Raw genomic sequence first — 19,545 nt, 5'->3', positions numbered from 1 at the left:
CCCATCATTTGTCGGTTCTTAAGCGAAAGAAAATTATTTAAAAATTTAAATCGAGGTAGAGGATTGGAAGAATCGATGGAATGTCGGACAAAGTACCTGCACTAATTAAGGGCAGCCTTTTTACGTTCTCGTCAAAATCGCTGACCGCGGTCAGCTTTCGTTTTCATTATCCTTCTGATATCGATAAAATAAAGTAGGAGCCAAATACTTCAGTGATTATCCGAATTACAATAAATATGTATACTGATTGTGAAGGCACGAATTCAAGTAGTTTGAATGTTGTATCGCGAGATCGTGGGTTCGATTCCTAGACAGGCAGTCCGTTGTGTTTTTGAGCAAAAGGCTTCATTTCACGTTACTACGATCGACACAGTTTTAAATGGGCAACCCTACCCGTCTAGCCTCAGGGTGGCATCACTCAGAAGCTACAACAATGCGAGGAAGCGCATTGTGACCAGCGGTATGTAGCAACATCCGACAGGCTAGTCGGTACAGTGATTTGTGTTGATCCTTAAGTTTGGATGAGTTCGCGTGCCGTGGGGAGAAGAGGAATTTGGTGTTTCGGAACTGTCTCTTCGTCTCAAAACAAAAGGGCGTTTTTGTTTTTTGGGTTGGTTTTTTTTTTCATATTATAAAAGTAGCTGTTCACAGAGGGTTCTTAAGGACACGTAAAATTGATGATGATGATGATGATGATGATGATGATGATGATGATGGTGATGATGGTGGTGGTGGTGGTGGTGGTGGTGGTGGTGGTGTGGTGGTGGTGATGATGATGACAAATTGGTTCAAGATCCCGTAAAATTATGACCAAAAGCAGTGAAACCTCTTCGCCCCCAACAATTTCCATAGAACAACATAAAAAAAGAAAAAAAGTTGATTTGAGGGATATTTGATGTTACCTCTAGCAGATCAGACGACCGTGAAGAGCAGCAGTTTTCAACCAGGCCCCCATATGGCCCCTGAGGGTCCACATAAAACAATAAATCGGGGATCCACAACAGTATTTTAAGGACCCCTTGAAAAAAATTTCGTTTTAGATGTATGTATTGGTTATGTATTGCAAGAAAGAAACTAGGTTTCTTTCTCCAACGTTTCACGTAGGTCAATCTACAAAAGTGAATGTGTAAAAAAACAAAATAGGAAATTTGAAAGAAGTTTCAATAAAACTAACTCTGAGCACCTTTTCAAACTCCACCCATCTAACACCCGTGGACATATTTACAAAGTCAGAAAACAGCACAGCTCCCATGACTTCAGGAAACATTTTTTTCACGCTGAGAGTTGCTGAAGCATGGAACAAACTGCCAGCATCAGTTGTTAGTTGTCGGAGTACTGCATCCTTCAAAACTTCCATGCTTTCTGAGATTCGCCAACACTACACCTGATTTTCTCCCATCCATACACACGCAAGCATGTATCTGACTCATACACTGTTCACTTCCCAGACATTTGTACATTACTGCACATACTCTGACAAGTTGTGGTGCACCTGAGCACTGTATACAATAATTTCATTATTATATTATTATTATTATAATTTTTAAACATCGAATGGCTATGGGAGTCCACCAGAATAAAATAATAATCAAAAGAGTCCATAGATAATGGCTGAGAACCCCAGGTGCAGAGCCATCATAGGTAAACAGCGACCTATGTGAAGCATGTCAGTATATATGCGAGCGTGACCACCCATTTTTTGTTTTGTTTTATTTTTCCTTTTTTTCCGCGTTATATAGTGTAGTGGTTAAGAGCGCGGGCTACTAACCCCAAGATTCTAGGTTCACTCCCAATCAGTGACTCACCCTTTAGGCACAGGAGTGGCTGTGTCGAAAATAGCTTGCTTACCAACCACATAGTTCCGAGTTCAGTCCCACTGCGTGACACCTTGGGCAAGTGTCTTCTACTATAGCCTCGGGCCGACCAAAGCCCTGTGAGTGGATTTGGTAGACGGAAACTGAAAGAAGCCCGTCGTATATATGTACATATATGTATGTGTATGTGTGTGTATATGTTTGTGTGTCTGTGTTTGTACCACCAACATCACTTGACAACCGATGCTGGTGTGTTTACGTCCCCGTCACTTAGCCGTTCGGCAAAAGAATCCCGATAGAATAAGTATTAGGTTTACAAAGAATAAGTCCTGGGGTCGATATGCACGACTAAAGGCGGTGCTCCAGCATGCCCGCAGTCAAATGGCTGAAACAAGTAAAAGAGTAAAGAGAGAGTTATATTCAGATATAATTGTAACCTACAATTTCTGAATGGAATTTGTTGAAAATTTCATTAAAAAAATATCAACTTTTCGGAAAGTTATAAGGAAACAAAGTCCGTGGGGGACACAATTCGACGGAATTCTGGTTTAAGCGCCTCATAACATTTTTTTTTATTTTATGGAATTTTCAGAAAAATTTTGCGAACTTGTGTAATACACGCGAGAATTCATGCGATTATGCAAAAAAAAAATAGTGTGCGAGAGAGAGAGAAAGAGAGATTTAAGAGTGATGTAGCTGTTATTTTTAGCACATCTCACGACTACCTGATATCTTCTTTGTTTCTTTGTCCCTGACATGTATTGTTTTTCAGTATTTTTTTCTCCATAAACACATCTAATGGAATGATGGTGCACCCAAGGGCGATCCATTGCTGGACTTTAAGCATTAAGTTCGGACTGTCCGTGTTTTAAACTAATTTTTTTTAATCGAAAAAGAGTGGAAATTTTAGGATTTATGGAAGGGAGCATTAAAGTAATTTATTTTTATATAATCGTATATTCTCGTGTTTTAATCAGGAATTCGCAAAAATTTCCTGAAAATTCCAAAAAGTTATGAGTAGTTATATGATGTACTTGAATCAGAATTCTGCCCACATTTCTATAGGTATGCCTTAGTCTTATAGATTCTATCTTTTTCTTTTATTTTATTCTCAAAATAACTATTTTCTTTTATATTTCGTTTTTGGATTTGGTTTGCAAGATTCTTTAAATGAGTTCTTGTGTTGAAGCATATTCTGTTGTGTCAGGGGAGAGTCATTGGTTAAAATTCTAATTATTAAACAATGTTAAACTTAGAAATTACAATTCCGTTTTCATTCTGGTTTACAATTAAGTTTTCTTTTGACACATTCTACCAGTATACGAAGTTTCAAATTGTTTGGTTAAGTAGGAAAAATTTGACAAATCAGGCTACGAAAGTGAAAAGATCCGAGTCATTTTCTTTTTGTGCCTTATGATTTAACACACTCACTAGTAAAATATCCACTTATTTCTTATTTTTATTTTTATTCGTTTATTTATATTTATTTATATTTTTATTTTATTTTACCTTTGAGTAAAAATTTTTTTCGGTTTCTTTTCAGACATCTAAGGGACATAATTGAATGACAGAGCGGAAGTGAAGGGAAGGGGAGATAGTCTCCCGTTTGTCGAGGCTGTAAGCGACTCTTTCCCGTTGTGTCGTCCACAGCTTCACCATGAGTATTCCAGTCTTTATAGATTTAACTGTTCCCGAACAGGTAAATACCAATTTCTTTTAACACACAATATCGTTTCGATGGAATCTAACTTTCGTTCGTTGTTTTCGTTTCTTTTAAACTAACATCAAATCGATTTGATGCCGTTAAATTGCCATAATGAACACCGGCTGGTGATAACACGAGGAAACACTAAGAGTTATTAAATAATAATAATAATGATATAATTGTTCTTAAAGTACCGATCTAACACGTCTATTATCATATGGTATATCCAGGACTGCATAATATGTTTGTAGAATTATATCCCAGTGTATTAAATCTCGCTGTAAAATTAGGCCCAAGAGGGCTGTGCAGGGAAGCCTCTTAGTAGTCGCTCAACCTGCTAGAAATAACAGTAAAATCGCTCGAATCACACCTTACTACTTTAAAACAGCAATGCGTTGAATATTGTACTAGCAATTACTATGTCTCAAAATAAGATTGGATCGCTTTTTTTGATCGTGGGGCAACTCGATTGTGTTAACCTAAGTGTTGTTTAAATGATTGATTCTAGTTTCAGCTCACGAGCTGTGGCCATGCTGGGGCACCGCCATTCAATGTGCTATGCTTACTGCACCTAGGTTTCCCAAGCGGTCACCCATCTAAGTACTGACTAGGCTCGACCTTGCTTAACTTCGGTGATCAGACGAGAACCGGTGCTTTCAACGTGGTATGGCCGTAATGTCTTACTGAATCCCTTTCGATTATCATCTATCAACTAGTGTCTAACAATATTCTGTTTTCTCCATCCTGTTAGGATCACAGTATATCGTCATTCCCGTTTTATGTCCACTTTTCTATGCTGGCATTAGTTGGACGGGTTTTCCGAGACTGTTTCATGGTTGGTTAGTCTTCCTGTCGCCAAGCCCTTTTAATCACCTCTTACATCATGTTGGGACACACTGTACTTATCCCAAGGTCCCCTCAAACTAAACGTGAACCGCATCAATCTCAGTCGTCTGGAAAGAACTGACACTTTTTTGTTAGTACTGGGTGCTTTTAACGAAGCATCATCACCAGTGATTTTTACGTGGTACCAGAACCGAGCTGGACGGGTTTTGGGGACTATTTCATGGTTGGTTGCTCTTCCTGTTGCCGTCCTGCGATCCAAGGTACTTAGTGTGGTTTGGGGCTGCTATGTGAAGCTGGTGCAGGAAACAGCCATGAACTCGCGTTATTTGTCGGGTCTTCGCAGTCGCAGCATATCTCCAGAGGTTTCGGTCTTTCATACATGTATATGTGTGTGTGTCCCTAACATCGCTTGACAACCGATACTGGTGTGTTTACGTCCCCGTAACTTAGCGGTTCGGCAAAAGAGACCGATAGAATAAGTACTAGGCTTACAAAGAATAAGTCCTGGGGTCGATTTTGCTCGACTAAAGGCGATGCTCCAGCATGGCCTCAGTCAAAATGACTGAAACAAGTAAAAGTGTAATCACATCATTGAAATCTCAAAACTACAAGATAATGTATGATAAATTCAAAGCAGTGTCAATAAATGAACATCAAATTTGACTGAGTAATCCTGAATACTAAAGGGTTAAAATGGATTTGTTTTCCAATTGTGTTTTACTAAACTGATTTCAAACTAAAAGTAAAATATTTAAGCAACGGGCGCAGTATTTTTTTCTGTGCAGGTGGCACGTAAAAAGCACCCACTACACTCGCGGAGTGGTTGGCGTTAGGAAAGGCATCCAGCTGTAGAAACACTGCCAGATCAGACTGGAGCCTGGTGCAGCCCTGGCTTCCTAGACCCCGGTCGAACCGTGCTAGCGCGGAAAACGGACGTTAAATGATGATGATGATGATGATAATAATAATAATAACCTTGAAATATGATTCTCTAACAATGGTATTGTTTTTGTTTAGACTGTTGAACTTCGTGTTTACCTGAAGTCTCTTGGAGCTGATATAAAGGAAGAAAATGCTGCAGATCTGAGACAAGACTTAAAAGAAATTGTAAAGGCATCTCCAGTCTGTTTTAAAGAACCATCAGACTCGGGTAATTATTTCATTTACTATATCTTTTATGAATTTCTGCTACTTTTTATTTTAATTTTCATATCGTATGTATGTGATGTTATAAGCAATGCTTTATGTCAGGTTTTTCCATCTGCTGGTCTTACTGGGCCACATAGATGGCTTGTTTCATAAGAAGCTGAGAGATGGTAAAATAAAAAAAGAAAGGACATAGTCAAGATTAGTAAAATTGTGGCCATCCATGCCTACAGGCAAGTCGCTTACAGTTCATGCCAATGCTACATGTAAAGCATTAGTGCCAGTGCCGTGTAAAAAGCATTCATTCTGGTGCCATGTAAAAAGTACTCATGCCAATGACACATAGAAAGCGCCCATCACACTCTGTAAAGTGGTTGGCGTTAGGAATGGCATCCAGTCATAGAAACCATGCCAAAGCAGATGACTAGAGTCTGGGTAGCTCTCCAGCTGGCCAACTTCTATCAAGCCATCCAATCCCTGTCACCATGGAAAACAGACATTAAATGATGATAAGAAAAGGTAAAGACTTAAGATGGACCAAGAATAGAAAAATCACTGTTCTTTTCTCTCTGTTCTCTCTCTCTCTCTCTTGTTATGAAATATATGATTTAATTGCAAATTTCGTTTCTGTAATCTAAGGATATTGAAATTACATTTCATTTAATAATTTTAATTATTAACTTTAAATTTTTTTTTCATTTTCAATTCCAGATGTTGAAATGTTTTTCAATAGTGTAATATCTCTCATCATGTTGGTTCCTGAAACAGAAGCCGAAGAGATTGTTTCTTTGTTTTGTGATATCATCTCTAAAGCTCCTCCTGGAGACAAAAGGGGTCACTTGCGTTTAAGACTGTAAGTTCTATTTCACTACATCTTCTTTATCCCCTAGTTATGAACCCACTTGAGACAACTTCTATTTCTCTATTACAAAACTTATCTTTTGAACCCCTTTGATACCAACCCACCTGAGACCACTCCTGGATCTGTGTGACAAACATCTTATTTCCAAGAGACCTGAATTAAAATCTTCCATTAAAAACATTCAGTATTTATGTTCCAAACACTAGCTTAATACTGACAAAGTTATTTTACTAAATTCTTCATTATTTTTGAAATTAACTGAAGTAAAAGCAGGGTAACTCAACAGAAACCATCATCATCATCATCAATTAACATCTTCCTTCCGTGCTGGCATGGGTTGGACGTTAGCACCATATTTCTGCGTCTGTTTTGGCATGGTTTTTACAGCTGGATCCCCTTCCTAACACCAGCCACTCTGCAGAGCGGGCTGGGTGCTTTTTTCGGGGCACCAGCACATGCAAGGTCAGTTTTGGCATGGTTTTTTACATAGGATGCCCTTCCAAATGCCAAACACTTTATAGTGTGGACTGGATGCTTTTAAGAAATACGGTATCAAAAGCGTTAAAGGGTTTGTATTTAAGATTGAATCTAAATACAATTTTATGCAATAACCTTTACCTTAGGTAGTACTATGTAGCTGGATAAAACCCAGAACTGTGATTCTGAAGTGAACACCCTAACCACAGGATCCTCACTGTCCTATCACACTCCGTTGTCATCTCATACACTCAGCAATAGAGAAATTTGCCAATCATTCTACCTGTGTATGTCATGGTTTTACCACAGAATTCCCTTCCTATTGGCAACCACTTTACAGCAGAGAGTGGGTGCTTTCTGTTATGTCACGTACAAATGGCTGTATGCAACATTTGAGATTTCCCTCTCTTGTATGTACCATCATCATCCTACATCCATTTTTCCTTGCTGGCATTGGTAGAACAGGTCTTCTCAGAGCACAACATCACTCTTTTGTTGTGGCCCATCATCTTCATGGGCTTCAACATCATGAGATCAAAACACTCCATATCTTCTATTATATATATATATATTCAATACAGTATGAATTTATTAGTCCATAGTACATAAATTTTAGTAGAATATAATGTAAATAATGTTAACTAAATAAAGCAAGCAAAAAAATGTGGGCAATATAAAAATTATAATGAAATATTCAAAATTTTTTTTTAAAATTAATTCACGTGGCTGTGTGGTAAGTAGCTTGCTTACCAACCACTATAGCCTCAGGCCGACCAAAGCCTTGTGAGTGGATTTGGTAGATGCAAACTGAAAGAAGCTCATTGTATATACGTATATATGTGTGTATGTTTGTGTTACTGATTTCTGTCATTGGACTGTGGTCATGTTAGAACACCACTTCCAAAAGTATTTAACCAGTTTCATCAACCCCAGTACCCAGCCTGGTTTTAATTTTATTATCCTTGCAAAAGGGGAAATTAAAGCCAAGCCTGCACCCATATATTACATTATAACTAATCTGTTTGTTCCTGTTTAGGGGTTAATTTCTTGGTGTTTATCTCTCTTCAGACTGACCAATGTGTTTAGTGGACTGGACGAAGCATCCTACCTGCGTTACACTGTCTACTACAGTATGTTACGTCTAGGGAAACAGGCTGAGCTTTTACAAATGGTACCCACTGACCTGAGCAAGGTAAGTCATTATGGTCTGATATTTTATATTGTGTGGAGGCGCAATGGCCCAGTGGTTAAGGTCGAGGATTGCGGTTTCGATTCCCAGACCGGGTGTTGTGTGTGTTTATTGAGCGAAAACACCTATAGCTCCACGAGGCTCTGGCAGGAGTCAGGTGGTGACCCCTGTTGTACTTTTTCACCCCAACTTTCTTTCACTCTTTCTTCCTGTTTCTTGAGTAACGCTGCGATGGACTGGCATCCCGTCCAGCTGGGGGGAACACATACGCCACAGAAACCAGCAAACCGGGCCCATGAGCCTGGCTAGGCTTGAAAAGGGCGCATAAATAAAATAGATAAATTTTATATTGTAACTATCATTCGTCTTTTATGTTTCAGTTGTTAGTCTGTGGTCATGCTGGGGCACCAGCTTGAAGAACTTTTTCTTTTTTTTTTGTAAGCCTGGTACTTGTTCTATTGGTCTCTTTTGCCAAACTGCTAAGTTACAGGGATGTAAACAAACTAACACCAGTTATCAAGAAGTGGTAGAAAACAGGCACAGACACAAAGAGATACACAGATATATATATATATATACTTATATGTATATTCTCTTTTTTATATATATATTCTACTTATTATACAACATCACTCTTTTATGTACACTTTTTTATGTTTAACCCTATAGTCTCTTATGTGGTGGTTTAATAAAGTATGTGATTGAGTATTATCTGGTAATTGATATTTGATTTAGATGTATTTCTCCATTTTCTTATCTTGTATTAGTAATTTGTGGTAAATCATTTTACCTTTGCCCATATAATACAGTAAATGAATTGATTGCATCGCAATCCTTAACATTTATGTATTAACTTTGTTGGGTACTTCACTAGCAGTATATTGGATATATGTTATCCCATGGAGGGTTGCATTTACAACCTCTATCTCAATTTGTATATACACATATATATATATATACACACACACACACATATACACAATTGGCTTGTTTCAGTTTCTGTCTACCAAATCCACTTACAAGGGCTTGGTCAGCCTGAGGCTATAGTAGAAGGCACTTACCCAAGGTGCTACACAGTAGGATTGAACCCAGGACTATAAGGTTGGGAAGCAAGCTTCTTACCACACAGCCACACCTGTGCTTAAGTTATCCCTTTAAACACCAACACTTGCCCGTATTTTAATATGGCTACTGCTGAGACCAATGATATAGTTCATTGTTGCAGCCAGTGTCATAACACTATAGAGTTGCTAAATGTCTTGCAGTGGTAAATGCAATTCCTCTTGTTGTGGGGAGGTCTATCTGTGACAGGATGGATATCTAATTTGGTGCAAAGAATTAGTTTTGTTATAAAGGCACAGGAGTGGTTGTGCGGTAAGTAGCTTGCTTGCCAATCACATGGTTCCGGGTTCAGTCCCACTGCGTGACACCTTGGGCAAGTGTCTTCTACTATAGTCTCAGGCTGACCAAAGCCTTGTGAGTGGATTTGGTAGACCAAAACAGAAAGAAGCCCGTCGTATATATGTGTATGTGTTTGTCCCCATAACTTAGTGGTTTGGCAAAAGAACCATAATAGAATAAGTACTAGGCTTACAAAGAATATGTTCTGGGCGCCGATTTTTTCAACTAAAGGTGGTTCTCCAGCATGGCCACTGTCAAATGACTGAGACAAGTAAAAAGAAATAAAAGAATAGTAGAGTAAGCTGGCAAACTGGCAGAACCGTTGGCACATCGGGCAAAATCTTTAGCAGTATTTTGTTATTTTGCCCATTCTGTGTTCAAATTCCACCATGGTTGACTTTGTCTTTCCTCCCTTTCAAGATCGATAAAATAAGTACCAGTTGAGTACTGGGGTCAATATAATAGACTTAGTGCCTCCCCTGAAATTCCTGGCCTTGTGCCAAAATTTGGAATTATTATTATTATCATTAAGGCCGTGGGCAAAATGCTTAGTGGTATTTTGTCCATCTTTACATTCTGAGTTCATATTCTGCCGAGGTCGACTTTGCCTTTCATCATTTTCGAGTTCAATAAAATACGTACCAGTTAAGTACTAGGGTCAATATAATTGACTTAGTGCCTCCCCCAAAATTCCTGGCATTGTGCCAAAATTTGAAACTAATAAATATACTAGAGTCAGTGTTGCTTATCATATTTCCAGCAGCGAATACAAGAGAATATCAGTGAAATAGTGGGATTAATTTAATTAACGGTAGCCTCTTCCTCTGTGGCCTTCTTCTAGTGTTAGAGATCCTTGTTCTTAGTAAAGATGCTTTATTTCATGATATGCTTTACACTTAAAAATTCTTTGTCTTCAGGTGAAATCTTGGATGGCAATGTGGAACTTACCAGTAGCAAAAAACCAGATCTTGTTGCGTATGCTTCATGATGCTGTCTTTGATGCCAAAATGAGGTGAGTCGACCATTTCCTTCGATTAACATCAAGTGGTAAAGGATCACTATTTGGTCCCTTTTATATAAGGCATCTCCAGTTGGAAATGCAGCTGGCTGATGTTCTCCATGTTAATCCTCTTAATGCCAACCCACCTGAGACCACTCTCAGTCATTCGACACATCAAAATTGCATGTTATCTTTTATCTTTTACCTGTTTCTGTCATTAGACTGTGGCCATGCTGGAGCATCACCTTGAATTTTTTTTTTTTAAGCCTGGTATTTATTCTGTCAGTTTCTTGTGCCAAGCCATTAAGTTACGGGCATGAAACACAACACTGTTTTATATAAAAGGGACCAATACCACTTGGCAGCAGGTTCTGGTTTGTACAAGGCATGGTTCCGGGTTCAGTCCCACTGCATGGTCAGCATTCGTTTGTGATGTGGTGGAATTAAATCATCCTGGAGGATACATATACAACAGGCTTCTTTCAGTTTCCATATATCAAATCCACTCACAAGACTTTGATCGGCCCGAGGCTATAGTAGAAGACGCTTGCCTAGGGTGCCAAACAGTGGGGCAGAACCTGGAACCATGTGGTTGGTAAGCAAGCTACTTACCACACAGCCATGCCCATACCTATTAATTTATGTTTCTAACACTAGATAAATAAAAACAGTTGTTTTACTAAATTCATCGTTATTTCCAAGATTAACTGAGACAAAGTGTATTTAAACAGAAATACAGTAACAAAAGCGCTGGGCTTGTGATTGCCAGGCATGGTCAGCATTCGTTTGTGATGTGATGGAATTAAATTGTCCTGAATGAATGCCAACACAAACACAAGTGAGAATTTCATTATTTGGAAAAGTGAAAAATCACGCTTTCTCGCTTTTCAATGTCTACCATATTTACTCATGCAAGAAATTAAGTGGCTTTTTGGTAAGAAGTTTGCTTCCTGACCACATAGTTCTGGGTTCAGTCCCACTGCATGGCAAGTGCCTTTAGCTATAGCTTCCAGACCAACCAAAGCCTTGTGAGTGGATTTGTTAGGTAGAAACTGAAGTCCATCACATATATATATATATATATATATATATGTATGTATATATATATATATATATATATATATATATATATGTATGTTATATATATATATATATATATAATATATATATATTATATATATGTATGTATATATATATATATATGTATGTATGTATATATATACATATATATATATATATATGTATGTAATATATATATATATATATATAGTATGTATGTATATATATACATATATATATATATATATATAGTATGTATATATATATATATATATATATATGTATGTATAATATATATATATATATAATATGTATGTATGTATATATATATTATATATATATATGTATGTATGTATATAATATATATATATATATATAATATATATATGTATGTATATATATAATATATATATATTATATATATATATATATATATATATATATTCTTTTATTTGTTTCATTCATTTGACTGTGGCCATGCTGGAGCACCGCCTTTAGTCATGCAAATCGACCCCAGGACTTATTCTGTGTAAGCCTAGTACTTATTCTATCGGTCTCTCTTGCCGAACCGCTAAGTGACGGGGACGTAAACACACCAGCATTGGTTGTCAAGCGATGTTGGGGAGACAAACACAGACACACAAACATACATACGTACTTATGTGATTATATATATATATACGACGGGCTTCTTTCAGTTTCCATCTACCAAATCCGCTCGCAAGGCTTTGGTCGGCCCTAGGCTATAGTAGAAGACACTTGCCCAAGGTGCCATGCAGTGTCTCCAGTATTCACCATTATTTTAAATTCCCCCTCCCCCACCATTCTTTGCTTGTGTGTGTTGAGATGTGCCACCACAAAACATTGCAATGGCTAATGTTGGTTCTATTTACAGTGACACTGCTACAAAAGTAATGATTGAACTCCTGGGAACTTACACTGAAGATAATGCATCCCAGGCCAGAGAAGACGCTCACAGGTAAATACTAGAAGCTTTTCTCTCTCTCCCTCTCTCTCTATCTATCTATCTATCTATCTATCTAATTATCTTTCTCTCATCTCCTCTGGTTGTTTAGCCTCAAGCCAGCAACACACCTGTAGTCAAAGGTATTCCAAACAGTTGTCTCGTATTTGTCTTCTCTTCTTAAGACATCAAAGTGTGAGTTGATAGAGATTTAGCTGGTGTTTCTTATTTCTTTACTACCCACAAGGAGCTAAACACAGAGAGGACAAACAGATTAAGTTGATTACATCGACCCCAGTGCATAAATGGTACTTAATTTATCAACTGAAGGGATGAAAGGCAAAGTCGACCTCGGCGGAATTTGAACTCAGAACGTAACGGCAGATGAAATACTGCTGAGCATTTCGTCCTGTGTGCTAACATTTCTGCCAGCTCGCCGCCTTTAGCTGCTGTTTCTGGCAGGTTGAGCTACCTTTGTAGAGTACATGTCTGACTGAGTTGATAGGATGGTTGTCGTTCAGCCCCAGGTGTCACATAAGTGGTTGGCATGAGGAAGGGCATGCGGCAGCAGAAACCAAACCCAAACAGACTATTGAACCTGGTGCAACTCTCCAGCTCCAGTCAAACCATCAAACTCATGCCAGCATAGAAAGCAGTCATTAAATGATGATAATGATGATGATGGTTAGGTCATTGATTCAGCCAATGGATCATGTTCCATGATGGAAAATTTCACTACATTTCTCTACATCCCAAAAGGATGAGTGTCAAAGTAAAAAGCACTGATGATGGTGCCGCATGAAAAGCACTGCTCATAGCGCTATGTAAAAAGGACTGGTGATGGTGCCACATGAAAAGCACTGGTGGTGGTGTCACATGAAAAACAATGCTGATAGTGCCGTGCAAAAAGCACCAATGATGGTGCCGTATAAAATGCACTAATGATGGTGCCACATGAACACCACCAGCAATGATGCCATGTAAAAACAACTGGTGGTGGTTCCACATTAAAAGTACTGCAGATGGTGCCATATAAAAAGCACCAGCGATGCCATGTAAAAAGGGCTGGTGATAGTGCCACATAAAAAGCACCCAGTACACTCTATAAAATGGTTGGTGTTAGGAGAGGGCATCCAGCTGTAGAAACTAAGCTGAAAGCAGACTATGGAGCCAAGTGCAGCCCCTGGCCTTGCCAGCTCCCATCAAGCTGTCCAACCCATGCCAGCATAGAAAGTAGACATTAAATGATGGTGCTTAGTTCAATGGTTCAGCCAACCAAGTTAACCTCTGTGGCGTTTGAACTCAAAACGTAAAGACAGACAAAATGCCACTGAGCATTTTGTCCAGTGTGCTAGCAATTCTGCCAGTTCACCCCCTTAATGCCTCTCCTAATATTGATTTCAAATTTTGGCACTAGGTTAGCCATTTGGGATGGGGGGGACTAAGCTCAGTACATCAACCCCAGTGCTCAGCTGGTATTTATTTTATCGACCCCGAAAGGATGACAAGCAAGGTCAACCTTGGTGGCATTTGAACTCAGAATATAAAGACAGACAAAATGCTGCTAAGAATTTTGCCCAGCTCGCTACCTTTGGAACCTTGAATATTCACCATAGCAAATTAAGAATGTATATATCAGTGTTTTTTCTCTCTTCATATATATTATAGAATTGACCCAAATTCAGAGAAATGAGAAATGAAATATTTATTCCATTTGTTGACAGCTGTTTCGTAATCTGTAACCAGTTTCATCATTGACATTAAAACAGCCTACACACACATATAATATTTATAGATGCACATATAACATTTTCTGTATTCCCTTTCAGATGTATTGTCACATGTTTAGCTGACCCTGGTACCTTCCTCATGGATCATCTTCTTACACTCAAACCTGTCAAGTTCTTAGAAGGAGAACTCATCCATGATGTAAGCCTTGTCTTCCCCACATTCATCACAAATATTTTTACTTACCATTTTTCTTTGTTTAGTGATCTTTCACTGCTTGAGAGAATGATTTTATTGGAATACATGTTTATTTCAAAACCTGGAGTTGCTGTTATTGCCAGTAAGCTTTCAAACAATGAAAGCAGAAACCCTTTTTGTTATCAGATTTGTGTGGCTCATAATCCAGCAGTTCTGTATGGACACAGGATATTGCTCTGCCACGTAAAAAGCACTGCTGATAGGACCATGCAAAAAGCACCCAGTACACTCTGTAAAGTGGTTGGTGTTAGGCAGGGCACCCAGCTGTAGAAACCAAGCCAAGCAGACTATGGAACCAAGTGCAGCCCCTGGCCTTGCCAGCTCCTATCAAGCTGTCCAACCTATGCCAGCATGGAAAGTGGACATTAACCCTTTAGTATTCAGATTATTCTGTCAAATGTAATGCTTATGTAATCAAATTGGTTTGAATTAATCATGCAAAAGCATCATGGCACTGAAATTTTGAGGATGTGACTGCTTATTCTTAGAATGACATTGTAGGATAAGTGTGCAAAGCCAGATCTGGCCGGTTTGAACATAGAACAAGTAGAATATTTGGGCCGGATATGGCCGGTTTAAATACTAAAGGGTTAAATGATGATGATGGTTAGGTCAGTGGTTCAGCCAACCAAGTTAACTGAATGACCAATGGATCATGTCTCATGGTTAAAAATTTCAATAGCCCTCTACATGTCATAGTTGTGCTATAAACAGGATGACTGTGATGTACCTTTATGTATGTTTACCCAGTGTGAATCGTTAGAGCAAATGTTCACCACTATTCATGTCTTGTTTTCACAGTTGCTGACCATTTTTGTAACAGAGAAACTTGCCAAATACAAAACCTTTTATGCTAAAAATACAGACTTCATCAACTCAATCGGTAAGTTTGATCTTAATCGTTTTATTGTCATTGTTGTACGCAGTTTGTGTAGTTTGGTGTATTGTGGTGGGTCAGTGAAACTGAACTGAAAAACTGACCAAACAAGATCTGGAAAATTTCTCCTCTTCCTTGACTGGACCCTGCTCTGTCCCCTTCCCATTTCATTGCAATCCCCTCGTTCCCTAGTATGAAGCTGACCTTCCCCAGAGTTTATAGTTCTGCGAGCTACATGGCAACCTCAGTAGTACAGGTGGCACAGAAACAGCACCTGGTCCACTCTGTAAAGTGGTTGGCATTAGGAAGGGCATCCAGCGTTAGAAGCCATGTCAAGCAAAAACATTGGAGCTCAGTGTAATCCTTGGACATGTTGGACCCTGTTAAACCAACCAATCCATGGAACACAGGTTAAATGATGATGATGAGTTAACCCCTCACTGAAGACTTGATCCTGAAAGGCCCTCTCTTCAAAAGTATAGATTCAAACATGACGTATTGACATTTGATGCAGGTGTTGTTATCTTCCTCCACTTGCAGGTTTGTCACATGAAAACAACATTCGTAAGATGCGTTTGCTAACATTTATGCAGATGTGTGAGAACAGAAGAGAAATTGATTTTTATCAAATCCAACGAGAATTACAACTGGATGCTGACAAAGTTGAGGACTTCATCATTGACGGTGAGATTTTTTTTTATATCAATTTTCCGTACTCATAAGAGTGGAATATCTTTAATTTCATTTTAGTTTACATAGACCAATAAAGTGTGCAGATATATGTGTGTGTATGTATATATATATATGTATGTAATATATATATATATAATATATATATATATATATTATATATATATATATATATATATATATCATTATGGCGAATATTCTGCTCAATAGCACAGATTTGATTGTCAGTTGCTTGACCTTAACCACTTGAGCAGGTGTAGTGGAGAAGCATAATAGTCATGTCTTGAGGAGGATTCTTTGGGGTTTGAATAAATGTCATAAAAGGAAATATTAACCATTTTTCATATTTTCTAAGCAAATAGGAAATAACAGCTGTTACCCAAGGACAAAAATTGTGTTACCCAGTGTAATTCATATCTATGGCCTTTGGTAGTTAGACCACTAGCATAACACGAACCTATTAATCTAGTGCCAAAATCCAACAATCTTGAGAAATGTATATATTTTTTTTCCCTTTTTTTTTTTCTAGTACTCAAGACAAAAGCTGTCCGTGCTAAAATTGACCAAATGCAGAAAAAAGTGTTGGTCAACTCGACCATTCACCGGACATTTAGTCGGGCACATTGGCAGATGTTACGTCAGTACTTGCTCCAGTGGCAGTTGAACCTACAGGAAGTTGGTAACAATCTCCAGTCACTGAGTGCTGAACAAAAGATGTAAAGGAAGGAAGAGAAAAGGAAAAAAAAACAAGAAAAATGTACATGAGAGACGAAAGAGATTGCCAGCCATCATCAGTCTCTTCCAGCAATGAAAAACAGAAAATGTATGTTGTAATATTAATGGGATTATTGAATAAATAGAATATTAAACAGTTACTGGAGTTTTTGTTAGAATTACTGGTATCCTTACACACAGACGAACTATCTCTAACAGGTCCCTGCAACTATAGAATGACATTTTGAGAGCTTTAGAGAAATCGTCAGTCTTCAGTACTGCCTTTGCCACAAATATTACTTTGCTAAAAAGGTCTAATAACACTGAAATATGTCTGTTATTTTTACTAGTTGGTGCCAATCTGTCATCTGTCATGTCCAAAAATTTCTATCAATTGATGTTATACGAGTTATCTCCCTTAAATTGGTTTTGTTTTTCAGACTTTAAACATCAGAAGGGATTTTTTTAATCTACTACATATTTGGATTTTATCAGTTTATTGAATAAAGGCACATGGCCTAGTAGTTAAGATGTTACACTTATGATTGGGAGATCATGGTTTCACTTCCCAGACTAGGCAGTGTGTTATTCTTGAGCCAAATATTTCACATTGTTTCTGTGTAATCACTTTGACGTCCAACATGTGTGTATATGTATATATATATATATCATCATCATCATCGTTTAACGTTCGCTGTCCATGCTGGTATGATTTGACTGAGGACTGGCAAACCAGATGGCTGCACCAGGCTCCAATCTGATCTGGCAGAGTTTCTACTGCTAGATGCCCTTCCTAACGCCAACCACTCTGGGAGTGTAGTGGGTGCTTTTACGTACTGTATATATATCATCATCATCACTTCACATCCGTTTTTCCATGGTTGCATAGGTCAGGCAGAATTTGTTGAGGTTGTTCACCACCCTTATCAGTCTCCCATGGCCAGACATGTTCTAGAGAAGACTGGAAATGAAGAACGTTGTTTGTATGCTTGTTTACAACTATTACATAATTTCAGAACAACAGTACATACACACACACACATCACATGACCAACCAGGCTATCAGATGTTACACCATCGCTGGTCACAATGTATTTTGCATTGTTTTAGCCTTCAAAATGACGCCAGGCAAACAGCCCAACATTCCCCCACCTGATCGAATGTGGCGGTGCTGGAGCAATGGGAAATGAAGTGTTTTGCTCAAGAACACAACTTGCTGACCAGTCAGGGAATGGGACCCATGATCTAGCAATCATTACTGCAACAGCCTAACCACTAGGCCACACACCTACATATATATGTATGTATATACATACATCATCATTTAACATCCGTTTTCCATGCTACATGGGTTGGATGGTTTGACTGGAAACTGTTAGGCTGGGGAGCTGCACCAAGTTCTTATCTGGATTGGTATGGTTTCTACAACTGGATGCCCTTCCTAACACCAACCACTCCAAGAGGGTAGTGGGTGCTTTTTAAGTGCCACTGGCATGGATGCCAGTTACAAAACACTGCCATCAGCCTCAACTATGGACTCACTTGGCTTGGCAGGTCTCCTGAAGCATGATTTATTGCCAAAGGTCTCAATAACTTCTCCCTGCCTCTGTGAAACCCAAAGTTCAAAGAGTGCTTTTTACATTCCACCAGCATGGGTGCCAGTTATGCAAAACTGGCATCAATGACAACTATGATCTCACTTGGTTTGATAGGTCTTCTCAAGCACAGTATATCACCAAAGGTTTCGGTCACTTGTCATTGCCTCCATGAGGCCCAACATTCGAAAGGTGCTTTTTACATTCCACCAGCATGGATGCCAGTTATGCAATGCTGGCATTGGCTACACAACTATGGTTTCACTTGGCATGATGGGTCTTCTCAAGCACAGCATGTCACCCACATTCAAAGGGTGCTTTTTCACATGCCACCAGCATGAGTGGCAGTTATTGCAACACTGGCATCAGCCGTGACTGCAATTTCTGTTGACTTTTCGGGTCTTCTCAAGCATGGCATATCACCAAAGGTCTCAGTCGCTTATCATTGCCTCCATGAGGCCTAACATTTGAAGATCCTGCTTTACCATCTCGTCCTATGTCTTCTTGGGCCTACCTCTTCCACAGGTTCCCTCCACAGTTAGAGATCAGCACATTGTCACTCAGCTGTCCTTGTCCATACGCATCACATGACCATATGACAGTGCAGTCATCTCTCTTGTGCACCACATCTGATGCCACTTGTGCCCAACTTTTCTCTCAATATATTACACTGTCATACATGCACACTGACATTGCACATCCAGTGAAGCATACTAGCTTCATTTCTTTCAAACCGTTGCATATCCTCGGCAGTCGCAGTCCATGTTTCACTGCTGTGTAGCATGGCTGTTCGCACACAGGCATTGTACAATCTGCCTTCCACTCTGAGGGCGAAGCCCTTTGTTACCAACAGAGGTAGAAGCTCTCTGAACTTCGTCCAACCTATTCTTATTCTAGCAGTCACTCTCTCGGAGCATCCGCCTCCACTACTGACTTGGTCACCTTGGTAACAGAAACTATCAAGTACTTCTAGTTTTACCCCCTGGCATTTGATGGAGTCTATTTTCTGTACATTTTGGTGTTAATTGTACCTGTGCACCTCCCACAAACAAAAACTATTTTCCGTTAACTTTCCTCTGATATTGTTGCACCTCTTATATGTCTGTAGCTTATACCAGGCACATTTTATGGAGTTAATACCTACACCTTTTCTACAGATAGAGCAGGGCCATCTACCTGAAGGGATTTGTGATTTGTCTGCTCTCCTACTTACTAAGACA

At 38.8% G+C, this 19,545-nt stretch overlaps 1 protein-coding gene and 1 pseudogene across 1 annotated transcript; one reads left to right on the top strand and one right to left on the bottom strand.

The window, feature by feature from the left end:
- The first annotated feature begins 3,357 nt into the window (after window positions 1-3,357).
- LOC115224248 (eukaryotic translation initiation factor 3 subunit M) lies at window positions 3,358-16,891 on the top strand. The gene is made up of 10 exons (XM_029795051.2): window positions 3,358-3,513; window positions 5,383-5,515; window positions 6,223-6,364; window positions 7,919-8,042; window positions 10,358-10,452; window positions 12,395-12,478; window positions 14,293-14,392; window positions 15,251-15,332; window positions 15,867-16,010; window positions 16,546-16,891. Exons 1-10 carry the CDS (start codon window positions 3,472-3,474, stop codon window positions 16,734-16,736), a joined length of 1,137 nt encoding a protein of 378 aa, XP_029650911.1. The 5' UTR covers window positions 3,358-3,471; the 3' UTR covers window positions 16,737-16,891.
- LOC115224600 lies at window positions 4,079-4,197 on the bottom strand (annotated as a pseudogene).
- Window positions 16,892-19,545: the final 2,654 nt, after the last annotated feature.

This window comes from Octopus sinensis, linkage group LG25 (assembly GCF_006345805.1).
Source record: "Octopus sinensis linkage group LG25, ASM634580v1, whole genome shotgun sequence".
NCBI classification, from domain to species: Eukaryota; Metazoa; Mollusca; class Cephalopoda; order Octopoda; family Octopodidae; genus Octopus; species Octopus sinensis.
Note: the sequence above shows the minus strand (reverse complement) of the source record. Positions and strands in the feature narration are given on the sequence as shown.